At 36.0% G+C, this 15,676-nt stretch overlaps 1 protein-coding gene across 1 annotated transcript; it reads right to left on the bottom strand.

Annotated features, from left to right (window-relative positions):
• Window positions 1–3,046: 3,046 nt before the first annotated feature.
• On the bottom strand, window positions 3,047–15,427 carry LOC108192326 (succinate-semialdehyde dehydrogenase, mitochondrial). The gene is made up of 20 exons (XM_017373046.2): window positions 15,226–15,427; window positions 13,760–13,873; window positions 12,805–12,904; window positions 12,066–12,114; window positions 11,474–11,561; window positions 11,276–11,386; window positions 11,034–11,096; window positions 10,804–10,914; window positions 10,035–10,100; window positions 9,789–9,866; window positions 9,618–9,695; window positions 8,828–8,894; window positions 5,862–5,947; window positions 5,474–5,506; window positions 5,324–5,356; window positions 5,008–5,108; window positions 4,029–4,114; window positions 3,792–3,898; window positions 3,621–3,698; window positions 3,047–3,241 (listed from the first exon to the last, which is right to left on the bottom strand). Exons 1-20 carry the CDS (start codon window positions 15,319–15,321, stop codon window positions 3,209–3,211), a joined length of 1,578 nt encoding a protein of 525 aa, XP_017228535.1. The 5' UTR covers window positions 15,322–15,427; the 3' UTR covers window positions 3,047–3,208.
• Window positions 15,428–15,676: the final 249 nt, after the last annotated feature.

Genomic DNA, 15,676 nt, shown 5'->3' with positions numbered 1-15,676 from the left:
TGAGTCTAACTATAGCATAAGCTCAAGTTTGATGATCAAATTTTAATGCTTTGTTGGTTGATGATTGAGTTTTAATGATTCATCGTTTTCATTAGACTGTCAAATTTTGAATCATATTATTATTAACCGTTTTTCATAACACATACGAAAATTAATACATTATTTTTTCGGATTTAAAAACTAGATGTCTATACAAAATACGAGCTAACGAGTGAAAAAGAATGTTACTCGAAGTGGTCGATAACACATATTCAGATATGTAGAGACAAGAAATAATGTGAAGTGAGTAAGCAAGCACTTGTGCAAAGTTGCCTGCCGGATGCTAAACTGAGTGAATTATGTGATTGAGACACCTCCTTTATACAGGGCTAATTAAAATGATTATGGAAAGATAAAACAAGGTTTATTATCTAATGTTTGATTAGCTTAATTGCTTCCTCTTTTATGTTCTAATCTATAGGCTAGTTCGTGCAATTCATGACACAACGACTTCTTGTCTACCCAAATATCTCATGTAAGTGTTGTGTTTCTGTTCTTCTAAGCTAACATGTTCTCCCATGTCTTTCTTTAACGTGAATATTGTGCATGTTCGAACCGTTTCACCGTAGGTATCCCTAGCATTGTTGTTCACGTAACAAGGAGTTGCGGTCCTTGCGGATTTGTAAAACACGAAACTTGATATGTTTATAAATTTTTTCTCCGTTTTGTAATATAGGTTACTAGGTTTTCAACGCATATTTTAGATATTTTGATTGTATAATTAAAATCATTATTTTTAGATAAAATTAAATTATAATATTAATCATATATTTTTATTCATTAAATAAAAAATAAAAAATATTAATTTTAATTAAATAGTCAAAAAATTTAGAAGAGCATGTCAGAAAACCAAACTACTTATATTTCAAGATAAAAAAAGTATACCAATATTTCAAGCATAAAATATTACTAATATTTAGTGACGAAATCAAGACAGTCTAAACTGTTTTATTCCTTATTCCGCCACTAAAATTCTCTATTTCTGATTCCAATCCCACGACATATATTTTTCTTATTCTACTTCCGACTGGGTTAACGTTGCACTCACAATGTATCATATGATGATCGATTAGTGGGGTGGCATTAGCAATCACAAAAGTGCACAACTATTTGGCTGACACTTTAAAGTGAAGAAGATAATAGCTATTACTATTTGCTATTATTAATATATTTTTTTTATTGTTTGAAAATAGAAAAAAGATAGTGAAATGAAGCATATATTCTCCTATGTGCATTAATTTTAGTTTGATGGGATTTAAGGCAAACAATGGGGGTGAGATCAGCTTTTCATTTCTTGGGGTGCTAGATAGACACTTGGTGCTCATTTATTGGATGTAAGGTCTTTTGTTAAAACTAGTGAGTGGCCATGGCCGTATTTAATAACCTTAGCCTAGCTTTGCGGCAATCCGAGGCCGCACTGCTCTTAATTGTTACCAACTGTTTTCCTCGTTTGAATACCCGACTAGGACTGTATTTAGTCCAGCAAATTGTCTTTTCCGATACATAAAATGAGAAAAAGAGCTTAAAAAACGTAATGTTCTGATGAAGCTGGACTTGGACTTGTTCGTATGCTCGTTTAATAGAGTGAAAGATTAAAGTCGAACTCAATCTAATTAACAAGTCGAGTCGAATCAAACAATAGTTAACGAGATTGAACTTTAAGCTGCACAGGCTCAAATTACAATCCTAATCCTACCTGAAAATTTGACTGCGCTTGGCCCCGAATTAAATCTTAGGTTGAAGAATAGATCTTATATTATATTTCAATACCACCTTCATTCAATATCCTCTTTTTCATATTTTATTTTTTGGAGTTGAAGAGTAGAATACCCATTGAATCAAACCCCCCTTCATTCATTATCATCTTTTTCATATTTTATTTTTTGGAGTTGAAGAGTAAAATACCCATCGAATCAAACTATAATTCCATGTAAAATAGTTGTTAGATAAGATCTGAAATCGATCTTATGCTATATTTCAACAGTTACAACTGCACTCGAAATACCCCAGTACTAGTAGTTTAATTACTACTTATCATTTCAGATATTGAATTCTATCACTAATAGGGTAATAGCTATATTTACTTCTTTTTTTGTCAAGACTCACACTAAAATTTGTTTAAGAATATTTATAAGCTATGAATTTGAATCTGTGATGTTTCCGTCTGAAAATCTGGCAAGGAGTTGGCAGGGTATAGTACTGTTCATGTGGTGCTCTTAAATGCAGCAACCTGCAATTATTGTTGTGCCTTGGACTTTGATCCAACCTCTTCATTTATACTACCATCCCATGTTTGAAAAAGATGTGGCGGAGGATATCCGTGACAGCTTCAACAACGAAGCACAAATACTATCCCATGAAGTACTGTTGTGAGAAAGTAAACTCAAAACTGCAAAAAATCCTACATATAAAACTGTAAAAAATTTAATGCATACACATTCATAAACCCTAAACTTGTGAATTCTAGATTCGAACACTCAATCTCTTGTTATAAGCTCTGTTCTAAAAGTCGGTGATTAATCACGATTAGTCACCGATTAATCCTTGTTCCATAACTCATCGAACTGATTAATTCTCCGATTAATCACCGATCAATCCGATTAATCTCCGATCTATTTAATTACTCCCCGATTAATCCTTGTTCCGTGACTTCACCGATTAAGTCCGATTTCCGCTTTTTACAACACTGGTTATAAGATGAAAGATGAATAGATGAATCACCGTGCTACATAACCAATTGCAACTACCTCCAAAAAAAAAAGAAAAAGAAAACCAACTTCTTCATCTGCGTGCTGTGCTGTTATGGATTAAACTGCCTAAAACCGAGTAAATTTGTTTAACTCCGTTCAATTTCATTCAAAATGAAAGAGTTGTCAAAAAAGCTAAATCATAAGTTGCATTCAGGGCAACAATGTAAAATATTAACGTCTTTTTGGACGAAAGGTAGTGCACTAGATTCGGTGTCTTTGAATGTGATTAAATCAACGTGAAAGATAGATGCAAAAACTGAAACATAAACCGGAAAGTACATGGATAACAAGAAAGATAAAGAACAAAGCATGGCAAAGAAATGAGTGTTTAAATTACAACATTACTCGCAAACAATGTGCAAAAAGCACTTATTTTCAATTCTACTCAACTTTGTATACGAGTACCTCTAGCTTCCACCTTAGCTCATATTGCCCATGCAAACGTACTTCATCTGCAAAAAATAAAAAGGTTAAGATATTTACTCAATAAGATTAATTTCAGCATGATCCATCATAATTCATAAACATGCATCTGACGGGAAAAAAGAAGCTTTTTCGGTTTGACAATATTACCGAGAGACCTGATATAACAACATTATCGAAGGAGAGAGATGTTTAAATGAATTAAGTAATTAGATACCCAGGAGTCGAGAAGGAAATGGAAGAATCAAAGAAATTGACAAACTAAAGAGAGAGTTATAGTAAAATTTTATAGCCCTCAACTTGTGTTTTAGGTTTTGTATATATGTATATATCGTTATGTTTCTGTGCTCATACTTTGCTTCCTGCTTAACTGTCAATTAATAAGGATTATACACTGAAGAGACTTACTTCCAAAAATTCATCCATTCCATATTTGGAACCTTCCCTGCCTAGCCCAGACTGCTTTACCCCACCAAATGGAGCCACCTGTTAAAGGTCAGAGATCAATATAAAATATTCATTCTTAATTGCTGAGTTTTCAGTATACAAAAATAGTTTATGTATAGGGCAGACACCTACCTCTGTCGAAACTAGTCCTTCATTGACTCCAACAATTCCATATTCCAAAGCTTCTGCTACTCGCCAAGTCCTTTGAACATTGCTACTGAAAAAGTAAGCAGCTAGGCCTGCATTTAATGGTTAGATTGGCACAAATCCTATTATTTTGTACAACTGCAATTCTACAAGATTCTAGTAGCATTATCCAAATGAATAAAGGCTTTGTCAGGAAGCCCAAAACATTGAAATGAGACAAACCTGCATTGGTGTCGTTAGCAATGGAGATAGCTTCATCTTCTGTCTTAAACCGCAAAAGTGTGGCGACGGGACCGAACACTTCCTCCCTGAGCCAAAAGATAATTACTACTATTAGCAAATACAATATCAACTCCAACCCAACTCTATAATAGTACAATAATTACACCAAAAAATAGTGTGACAACTGACACCAATTCCGGTGTCCAATGTTCATTTAGTGTAAGGTTTGCACCGAATTTGACGCTTTTCAAAGTCTCAACTCTCAAGTATATGCTGATGTTTGTTAACGTAACCAATTTTGTTGCCTCGATGTCCCATTGATACCCTATTATATCTCAACAAAACTTTAAAAAAAGTTGAATAATTTGTCTTCTTGTATACAAAAGATTTTTTTTAGTGCGACATACAGTGTAAATGGGTTGGAGTTGGCTTTTTTACTAGTGTAATTTTTACACTATAATGGTTAGAGATGGTCAAAAACCAAGTTACAGCACATCAAAATCATATTACTGATATTTAAGCAACAGAGTAAGAAACTTGCATACATAAAGGCACACAGTGATGCAGGCAGTTAGGCACCAATCATAAATATAATTTGAAAGGAGAAGATATTTATTCCATGTAACATGAAAAGTACTGCCTCACTAAAAACTTGGCACAGCTTTTGACAGGAAACTTGGCTTCAAATATGGTCACCATCACTAATGATACTACCATTATGTGAACTAATATTATTACCTCCAGAAAAAATCAGAATCCATATTTTTATGAAAGTAAATGATCTTATATAAACATTTAACCTGGACGGTGATCAACACTGGAGTATAACCAAGAAATTCTTTCAGCGATTGAAAACTTAATTCAAGACCTTTTTCTGCTATACAATTCATGGCCCCTTTACCAATTACAGGCAAATGTTTGTGAAATACTTGCATTTTTCACTCTTATCCAGAAGAACTAATCTTTGTTTAAATTGTACCTTGAGATGCGCATCTCATTGTTGATATCACTTATTATTGTCGGCTCATAAAATGTAAATCCAAGGTCATGTCTTTTTCCGCCAAGAAGTACTTTCGCTCCCTACACAAAATTCTTAGAGAATCAACAAGGTTGATAAAACATGTGCAAATAAGTACTAGTGCATGCTACTAAACCACATTTCAATGTTCAATGCGCAAATTAAAATATGACACTGAACACTTATGGATGCTGACCTTCAGACTTTACTAGTGACTTCATAACACTTCGGCCTAGTACTATGATTAGAAGGTAAAAACTTAGATTGTTAAGCAAACCTTTGAGACAGCATCTTGCAGCAATGTTTCTACCTGAAATCATTGTCATCTAAAACTATTAATACGATTGCATTGAAACAGGTAATACTGCAGTCTGCAGTAACATTAGGACACTGATAACTTGAACTTAATAGTTAACACAAATAGGACCTTCTGCACTGCAGCTTCATTTATAAGAGGGCCCTGCAAGTATGAATACCCAAACACAATTAGAATTGGGAAATCCCTCACACGGATGCAATACTCATGCTATTAAAAGAAAGATACACAGTATGACCAGACAACTTTTATTTAGCGGATTTCATATTATAATGACAGAAAGATGGATTTTGTACCAAGATATAAGCTCGTGAATGGAGATAACGACCATATGTGTGTGTGTGTGTGTGTGTGTGTGTGTGTGTGTGTATCTATATATATGTATATATATACATATATATATTAGTGACAGTATCATAAAAGGGAATCAAGAGTCCACGAAACAATAGATTGGTAACAAAACATGTCAAAGAGTACATGCAGGTGTGGAATTAGTTACCTGAACCACTCCTTCACTGAAACCATCCCCAACTTTCAAATTTTTGACAGCATCAGCCAAAGCACTTGCAAATTTATCATAAATACCTGCAGCAATCATGTACATCAAGATACCGATGCAACTTCATATGAAGAATGTAACATCCCACACTGATTAGATAAGAGAGTATTTGGGCATTTATAAGCCCAAGCAAATAACTAATGTATACCAATTTGCTAGCACTTTTGGGCTAACCTGTGGTGGGTTGTTCGGTCCGGTATTGCTTGAGATGTTAAAAATGATATCAGAGCTCTACCCGGTCGGAGGGGGGTGTTTGTAACATCCCATTAGATAAGAGAGTATTTGGGCCTTTATAAGCACAAGCAAATAACTAATGTATACCAACTTGCTAAAACTTTTGGGCTGGCCTGTGGTGGGTTGTTGGTCCAGTATGCATCTAGTTGTGGGCTTGAGATGTTATAAATGTGTAACACCCCAGTCCCACATCGAGAAGTGTGGAGACTTTAGTTCGGTTTATAAGCATACTCCCTCTGTCCCCCTAGGTAGTTTACCTGGGGAGACGAGAGTTTGGCACGCATTCGAATGCTCCTAGAAAACATAGTTTCGTAATTTATTTTTGAATCTTTTTTCTTTTGAATACAAATTTGATATTTAAATTTTTATACACAAAAAGAAAATCTCAAAAATAAGTTGCAGAACTATGTTTTATAAGAGCCTTAAAATGCGTGTAGCAGTGAAAAAAACTGTAAAAAAATGAGAGGGACGGAGGGAGTAAATACTACTACCAATTGCACCAACAAATCATGATCTTTTGGGGGCCTGTGGTGGGCTTGTGGATTACCCAAGTTGTTTCAGTTGGGCCAGTGTATTTGGGTTTATTTTCAGATACGAAGTTCATGACTTGACCCAATTTTCGAAAAAGACTCTGGATTTGACCCAGGTTGTCACATATGGTATCAGAGTCAGGTTTCGAAAGCTTGATTAGTCAAGTTGCCGAAGGTGGGGACATAAAGGTTGGTGGTATTATCCCACAATGGCAAGAGTCCGGAGGTGGGGACACAAAGCCAGCCGGTATTATCCCACAATGGCTAGAGGAGTACGATCTGGGCCTATGGGCTATCCACTTCGGTCTGACGAGGACGTCAGGAATTCAAGTGGGGGAGTTTGTAACACCCAAGTCCTACATCGAAGAGTGTGGAGACTTTAGTTCAGTTTATAAACATAATTACTACTACCAATTGCACCAACAAATCATGATCTTTTGAGAGCGGGCTTGTGGATTACCCAAGTTGTTGCAGTTGGACCAGTGTATTTGGGCTTATTCTCGGATTCAGAGTTCAGGGCTTGACTCGATTTTCGAAAAAGACTCTGGATTTGACCCGGGTATAACATCTCAAGCCCACAACTAGATGCATACCACAGGTCGGCCCAAAAGTGCTAGCAAATTGGTATACATTAGTATTTGCTTGTGCTTATAAAAGCCCAAATACTGTCTTATCTAATCAATGTGGGATGTTACAAACTGTAACAGCCTGACTTTTCGGACTATTATCATTCTATCAAATAATGAATTCAAATTTAATTTCATAAATAATTAAATCCAAATCTAAAAATATCGTAAAATCCTATGAATTCAAATGTGAAATACATAATATAATCCAGTGAAAATCAAAGTTCTTGGAGACACAGCTCTTTTAAATCTAAAGATCTAGAAAATATAACATTATTAAGTGACACGAGCTCGACTCTATTCCAATCCTTGAAGCCAAGTCATTCACTAAGTACCTGAAAGCATACATGCAAACCACTGACGGTATATTTGCATAACGCCGGGGCCCACATATTTGAGCCAATCCTTTAACGTTACATCGATATTCTCCACCTCAGCAGCTTTAAACGTGATAAAAAATATACCAAAAGAATTGAAATTACAGAGCTGTGGAGCCGTGAACCTCCTCATGGTATGATTGTGGTTTCGGCTCCACAGCTCTGTAACTTCGGTTCTTTTGGTATATTTTTAAATACGTTTAAAGCTGCTGAGGTGGAGAATATCGATGTAAAGTTAAAGGATCGGCTCAAATATGTGGGCCCTGGAGATATGCAAATATAACTTCAGTGGTTTACATGTATGCTTTCAGGTATTTAGTGAATGGCTTGGCTTCGAGGATTGGAATAGAGTCGAGCTCGTGTCACTTAATAATGTTATATTTTCTAGATCTTTAGATTTAAAGAGCTGCGTCTCAAGAACTTTGATTTTCATTGGATTATATTATTTATTTCACATTTCAATTCATAGGATTTTACGATATCTTTAGATTTGGATTTAATGTTTTATGGAATTAAATTTGATTTCTATTATTTGATAGAATGATAATAGTCCGAAAAGTCGGGCTGTTACAGTTTGTAACATCCCACATTGATTAGATAAGAGAGTTTTTGGGCCTTTATAAGCACAAGCAAATAACTAATGTATACAAATTTGCTAGCACTTTCAGGCCGACCTATGGTGGGTTGTTGGGTCCGGCATGCATCTAGTTGTGGGCTTGAGATGTTATAAATGGTATCAGAGCTCTACCCGGCTGGAAGTGTCAAGGCACTGCCTGAAAACCACATTGATTATATAACAAAGTATTTGGGCCTTTATAAGCACAAGCAAATAACTAATGTATACCAATTTGCTAGCACTTTTGGGCCGACCTGTGGTAGGTTGTTGGGTCCGGTATGCATCTAGTTGTGGGCTTGAGATGTTATAAAGAAAACCAGCCCTAGACTGACTAGATTAATAAACATATTCCAAATCCCATTAGCACTCCAAAAAACTGGTAGCGAAATATGCCAACACTTAAATATAATATACTCAAGGAAACATATTTTGGATGTAGCACTATATAATTAATCAAAACCTCGTATGTTGTCTACACTTTAATGTTTTTAAAGAAGCCATTAAAGTTCAGCTTAGAGCTTACCATCTTGCACCAGTATTCTATTTGCGCAGACACATGTTTGCCCACTATTCCTGAACTTACTCCCCAGCTGCAATAACATATTAAGTCACTGGTTAATATTGCACCAAAAATGTCTGCTCCCATAATCCAAGTATGAATAGATATCATTAAAAAACTGCAACTTCTTAAGGTGATGATAAAAGAAAATAGCAGTGGAAAGCATATTTTTTTAATTTTGCTAAGCCTATTGATAAAGGTTTACAACACTGAAAGTAAAGTGGGAGACTGTGTTTACCGGAAACTGTACAAGTTTACATAAATAAACATCAACAATTTTCTAATATTGTAATGTGCCTTGCAAAAATTTTCAGGAAGACACCTCATGAAACCCAAAACAACCATCAGTTGAACATGGAAGATACACTGAATCCTCATTAAATTTCCACTTTGGATGTTTGACCAAATAGTATGTCACATAGAATTCCACATTAATACGTAAAGGTGTGTGATATATTTAATTAGTTTAGTCAGATTAATCACAGGCAAATTTTTCCAAACGATGATAAGAAGACAAAATGACTTGAAAGCTCTTTTTAGTTAGGCGTCGAGAGAGAGGACAATTTGGGGGGGGGGATGAAAATTTTCCCTTGACTGCACAAAAACAAACACTATGTCTTGCAAAAACAAAAAATGCCATGCGGAAATGATTGATAGCAGTGCAGTGTTCCAGTATTTTGATTTAGATCAGATGAACAATAGTCATATGCTGAATCAAAATTGCACAAGATGTGGAATAAACAGATTGACTTACAGTCCCTTTAATTGCCACTTCAATGTCTGCATCATCGAAAATTATGCAAGGTGCATTCCCACCAAGTTCAAGAGACACCTAAGGGTACAATAGTCAGAAGAATTAAGATATGGGAAGTCATACAAGCTTACTTGCAAAACTTAGTTTACCCATTGAAATCCAAGTTACTACCTTCTTAACAGTCCCAGCAGCACCTGCCATCAGTTTTTTGCCAACAGCCGTTGAGCCTGTGAATGTGATTTTTCTTACCTAACCAAGTTTCAGAGCATATACGAAACTGTTAAAGATTAAATAACAAACAATATGATTTTGAAGTATTGGGGGGGGGGGCAGTATACAAGAATAATGGTGCAAACCAAAGACATAGTAATACATAACATCTCACAAGTAAAATATGGCGTGAATAATGTAGATAACCTGAGTACTTGCAAGTAATGCATCCCCGATTTCAGGAGCATTCCCCATAACTACATTTACAACACCCTGCATAATAAATACATTCGTTAGACATTAAAATCAAGCAACAAATATAATATGCACATACAGAAGGAAATAGGAATGGAGAAGGATCAATATACGGGCACACTGGAAATATAACTTGGTTCTCCTGACAGGATACTGCTAACATCCAGCCATATGATCGCAACTAGCATTAAACAGCATATACATAGCACTCATATGGTAAGTTGTCATTACGTACAAATACATTGATTATTGAGCCCTCGTATTCTAAGCTATAATGTATGACGGAAAACCTAGCGTTGCCGAAAGATTCCATATTATAAGGTCTAGCTAAGCTTTCATAATTATCTGATGCAATCCTGATAAAAATAGCAGGACTTGTATCATAAACATAACACCATTGAGGGGAAAATTTGATATTTATTAGTTACTAAGAAAAGCACTAGCATATATAATGGTACATGGTTCATGATTTTGATCACTTAAATCTCATTTGCAAGAATGCATCAAACAGTTTGTGTTCCTGTACATGCATAATGTCAAAATATCTTGAAAATATATGGTCATGTAGACAATGAGACATCACTCTTACAGCAAAGTTTGTAGTTACTCATTTTCTAATACGAAACCCTTGTTCATCTGGTAATTCAAAATTTAATGTCATATAATTAATTACTGCTTTGGTGTTGAAATATGTACTTAATTCCCTTCTAAAACAAGTTACCGGTGGAACTCCAGCTTGATGTGCAAGCTCCGCTGCTGCCAAAGCCGTTAAAGGAGTGAATTCGGAGGGCTTTATGACCACTGTACAGCCAGCAGCAAGGGCAGGACCAACCTTCACAAAGATGAAGCAGAATGATCAATTCAATCCAATATGATCCTCCAGGGTTAAGGAAGTTATAAACTCGTGAAGAGGCACTGCAAATTTATAAGAAAATTTCAAGATATGCACACCTTCCGAGTGATCATAGCCAAAGGGAAGTTCCAAGGAGTAATAGCACCAACAACACCCACAGGCTGCAAGTTGGCACAAAATTAAAATCAGCTTTTAGAGTCACTTCTGTAGCCTTATTAAATATTTCACGGAGGTCATTAGGTACTTTGGTAAGTGCTCTGTTATAGATAATGCATCAGCAAAATATTATATTATTATTAATACATCATTTCCGTTTCTGCAACAATGTCTAATAAATCACCTGCTTCAAAACAAAAAGGCGGCGATCTGCTAAAGGCGATGGAATTATATCGCCATATACACGTTTAGCTTCTTCGGCAGAGAACTCAAGGAAACTAGCCCCATAAGATACCTGCAAGTGTGCAGTGTAGCTGTCATGCTCAAAGAGCCACCAAGTAACCTAAATTGACTGGTTAAACTATGAGTGTATATCATGCACCTCGCCTATGGCTTCTTTTAGAGGCTTTCCTTGCTCTAATGTTATTAGCTCACCAAGCTGTTCCTTATTGGCCATTATTAAATCATACCTACAAACACACGTCGCCCATGTCAAGAATATCATGTAAATCACACAAAAAGAGTCTCAAGAGACTAAAAAGATAGAATGTGAGTATGTGAGTGTCTCACCAAACTAAGAAGATAGTATTGGACTATGTAAATACCTATTTATACATTTCTTGATAGTGTAGTGACCATCTTGCATGTGGATACCTACCTACCCATGCCAAAGTTTGAAATATTTATGTGCTTTTCTTTTTGGGCAAGGTAAATTCCAGGAAATTAAATAATTGTTTCTACTGAGACTCGAGCCCTCATCCTCTTCTTCTTAACAAGGGTGAGGGGTATTGCTTTGTATTTTCTTTTCTCATTTCTAAAGTTATTAGATCGATTACACCACATTGCTCGCGTACTTCTAATATTATACAGACCATACTGCTTGTATATTTGTTCCATGACTATTCAACTTAGTTTGAATTCTGAGCAAAATTGAAATTGAAGTACTTCATTTATCACTAGATGTGATTCCATACCACTTCCTCAAGCATTTACTCCTTTCAGCAGCGGTGAACTTGCTCCAAGCTGAAAAAAATTGCCATTCACATGTAAGATTGGCAGGGAGAATTTTAAACGAAAAGGATTTAAAGTGATAATACACTAGGAACATCATAATATATTACTGCTTGTATAATTGAAGATATGCAGAAGAAGAATTAATGTAAACTACTGCCAATGTAATATATAATAGAAACGACTCGTATACATAGGTTGCATTGCATCCCTGATACTATACCAATTCATGTGAAATTCGCCTTTTTGTAAAAAAATTGAAAAAACAAATGACGGTTGATACTTGCACTGCCATGTGTTGAACACACTACACGACTCGCAGATAAGATGACAAAAAGATCCTGACACGCATACAGTAGAAACTGTCATCAACCTTGGCCCGTGAGACAGTAATATATAAGCTATAATTTACAGGGTATGTAAACATATGCTAAGTGCTAACTATCACATAACACTATGTACCTCCCAAAACTCCTGACACAAGAAAGTTGCTTCACGGGTACGAAATACAATGCGAGCCATATCAATCAACATTGCAGTCATCATAGTTAACCCAGTAAGCACAATAGTCTTTCTCGTGGAACAAATATTAAGGTTAACCATAATTTCAAGTTATACTGAAGGGTATATATAACAAGTACAAATGTCATTAATATGCCACTATAACAATAATTTCGCAGAGTTCAGCTTATAGATCCATACATTTAAATGCATCATATGCTGAAGATATTGCATCATTCGTTTCTCTAGTACCCATGCATGCAACATTGGCTATAACTTCTCCGGTGGCCGGGTTGTTCACCTACCATGACAAGAAACACAGGTATGCATCATAGATATGATCATATAGATTGCTAATTGACACTAATAAACAAATTAAAAACATAGCAATCACCACCAAACCATATATCTCTGATATGGCACTGGTACAAGCAATATATTATATTTGACACTACAATCAAAAGTGCCGTACAATGTGCAGATTATTTAATTCATGCCAATTAGGTCTCAAAATCTATAGTGGAATTGTGACAACCCGGGTCAAATCCCGAGTCTTTTTCGAAAATCGGGTCAAGTCCGGAACTTCGAATCAGAAAATAAGCCGAAATAAACTGGCCTAACTGCAACAACTTGGGTAATTCGCAAGCCCACCACAGGCCCCCAAAAGATCATGATTTGTTGGTGCAATTAGTAGTAGTACTTATGCTTATAAACTGAACTAAAGTCTCCACACTACTCGATGTGGGACTGGGGTGTTACAGGAACAGTATGCTCAAAAATGTTAAAATGCATGCTTGAGTTCTTTTAAAGTGAGACAAGCAATGAGAATCACATGAAGTAAATAAAGTTAAGCAGTAGGCAATTAAAAGAGGTTCCAATCTAGAAAAAGTACTGCATCTCTAATTTACCCCCTATAAATTACTTTTTTTTTAAAGAAATATATGCTGCAATTGTCTAAATACTTAAGCAAGTTAAAAAGATATATTAGAATTGCAGTGCATCCCACCAAGAACCATGCATCATACTATCGAACCACACAAAAGGGTCCCTTGTGCCGATTTAATATGTAGAATTATGTAAAAAGCATAACCGATCAACGCTATCAAAGGATATCTACAGAAAAAAAGAAGGGAAGTAGAAGACTTTACTGTTATACCTCTATAGTTTTCCCTGCATATGCATCGACCCATTTCCCCCCAATCAATCCTTGAGTGCGGAAGAAACCGGAGCTGTTCAACCTAGCAGCAACATCATTCGCCCCCGTGCTTAGCTGGCCAAATAAATTCCTAGGTAATTAGAAAGTAGAAAATAGGAGTAAGCCAAATTTATACTTCCATTCTGAACTAAATTGCTATAATTCTGAGACATAGTGTGACTGCAGATAATTTAAACTAATAAAACATTCACAATATTTCTGGTATGGTTTCTCCTGTTTTGAAACCAAGTGGATAGTTAAAGCTTTACATATTCAGGTCGTCCCTTCTTTCTCCATATAATTCTCAGGAACACATATATTATGAATTTATGATGGAAAAACCTACATGCATTTTACTCAATATAACACACACATTCTATAAATTTGCTTCACCGTGTGGTCCATCAAACATCAAACCAACTCCGGAAGCATATAAATTGCCACAACAATTTATATCAAATTAGCCACCTTCATTATAATCATAAAACTCACAGGTACAAATATCAAGGGCCTTACTCTCACGCGCACACACATCAAATTCTACATACACCATAAATCATTATTTGATAATTTTCACCAAACATGTATGACTAATGCACAATGAATAAACAACAAAGTCAGAAAATCCATTCATCAGATTATATCCAAGTTCGTTAACGTGTATATACTAACTTACGGAATTATTTTTTTAAACCTCCCAAACAGACCAACAAATACTTGATTCTTTGACAGAGAACCAAAGCTCGACAGGGCCAATTAAGCACGAAAATTAGAACAGTAAACTGCTGAGTGTTGGATAGACATATTTAATGTAGTAAATTGGTCACTAGACTTCCAAATTCTCATTTCTGTAGCAACGCATTGCTTCCGCCTCAGCACTGTAGTGGACAGCCACTCTCTGGCCAGCTAATGTATTGAAAAGCAGAAGCACTGTCTAACCAGCAAACTGTTAATTAGAAAGTCCAGCCACCAAAATGCTAGTACTACATTACCCCTAGTTAAGCCACTTCTCGCAAATTACTTAAATGTCAAGTACACTGTTACTGTGTTCTCAATTTGGCTGTATTGAGCATCAATTCTAGGTCACATAAACATATAAATAGAGTAATTAACACTGTAACTAATTTAAAATCGAACACAGTAGGATTTATACATATTGAAACAAGAGTCACACAGTGTTTGATAAGTGACAGTGACAGAGCGAGAAACAATGAGTACAATTCAGAGCGAGAGAGAGAGAGAGAGAGAATCGGTACAGTTCAGAGCGAGAGAGAGGGATGGAGAGAGGGAGAGAGGGAGAGGGAGAGGGAGGGAGAGGGAGGGAGGGAGAGAGAGAGAGAGAGAGAGAGAGAGAGAGAGAGAGAGAGAGAGAGAGAGAGAGAGAGAGAGAGAGAGAGAGAGAGAGAGAGAGAGAGAGAGAGAGAGACCTGACGAGAAAGACGAGGCTGAAGCATACAAGTGGTGCTAAGTAGAGAAGGAAGCCTCGTTTTACAAATCGACGCTTGAGCGATCATCATCATCATCTTTATCTCTGAGTTTCTTCAGTTACTGCAGCGTCTCCCTAGTCGCTGTGAGCTTGCCGGGCTACCGCGTGTAAGGCCGTGTTTGGGTTGATTTGTTGTATATCTGGACAATTGAATGGATAACTCATCAAGCATCATATTGGGTTTTGGGTGGGTTTTGGGTGTATCCAATAATGGGCTCTTGATTCAAGTTGCGATTAATGCTGGCCTATGAAGAAATTGGGCTGTTCTAGCTGTCGGGTTATAACCAATTTAGTGACCCGATCCGATAAACATATAAGAAAAGAAAGATCTAGAAATTAGGTAAATTATTATTATACGAGCAAAAACGTCATTGTTTAATATAAGAAGAGTC

The sequence above is a fragment of the Daucus carota genome, chromosome 1, assembly GCF_001625215.2.
Source record: "Daucus carota subsp. sativus chromosome 1, DH1 v3.0, whole genome shotgun sequence".
NCBI lineage: Eukaryota > Viridiplantae > Streptophyta > Magnoliopsida > Apiales > Apiaceae > Daucus > Daucus carota.
Note: the sequence above shows the minus strand (reverse complement) of the source record. Positions and strands in the feature narration are given on the sequence as shown.

Coding starts and splice junctions, on each gene's coding strand:
- LOC108192326 (XM_017373046.2), bottom strand. CDS start 15,321: ATGATGATGATGATCGCTCAAGCGTCGATTTGTAAAACGAGGCTTCCT. Junction 11,562..12,065: donor AGTAAATGCTTGAGGAAGTG/GTATGGAATCAC, acceptor GTGTGTTTGTAG/GTATGATTTAATAATGGCCA. Junction 9,867..10,034: donor CATTACTTGCAAGTACTCAG/GTTATCTACATT, acceptor AAACTTGGTTAG/GTAAGAAAAATCACATTCAC.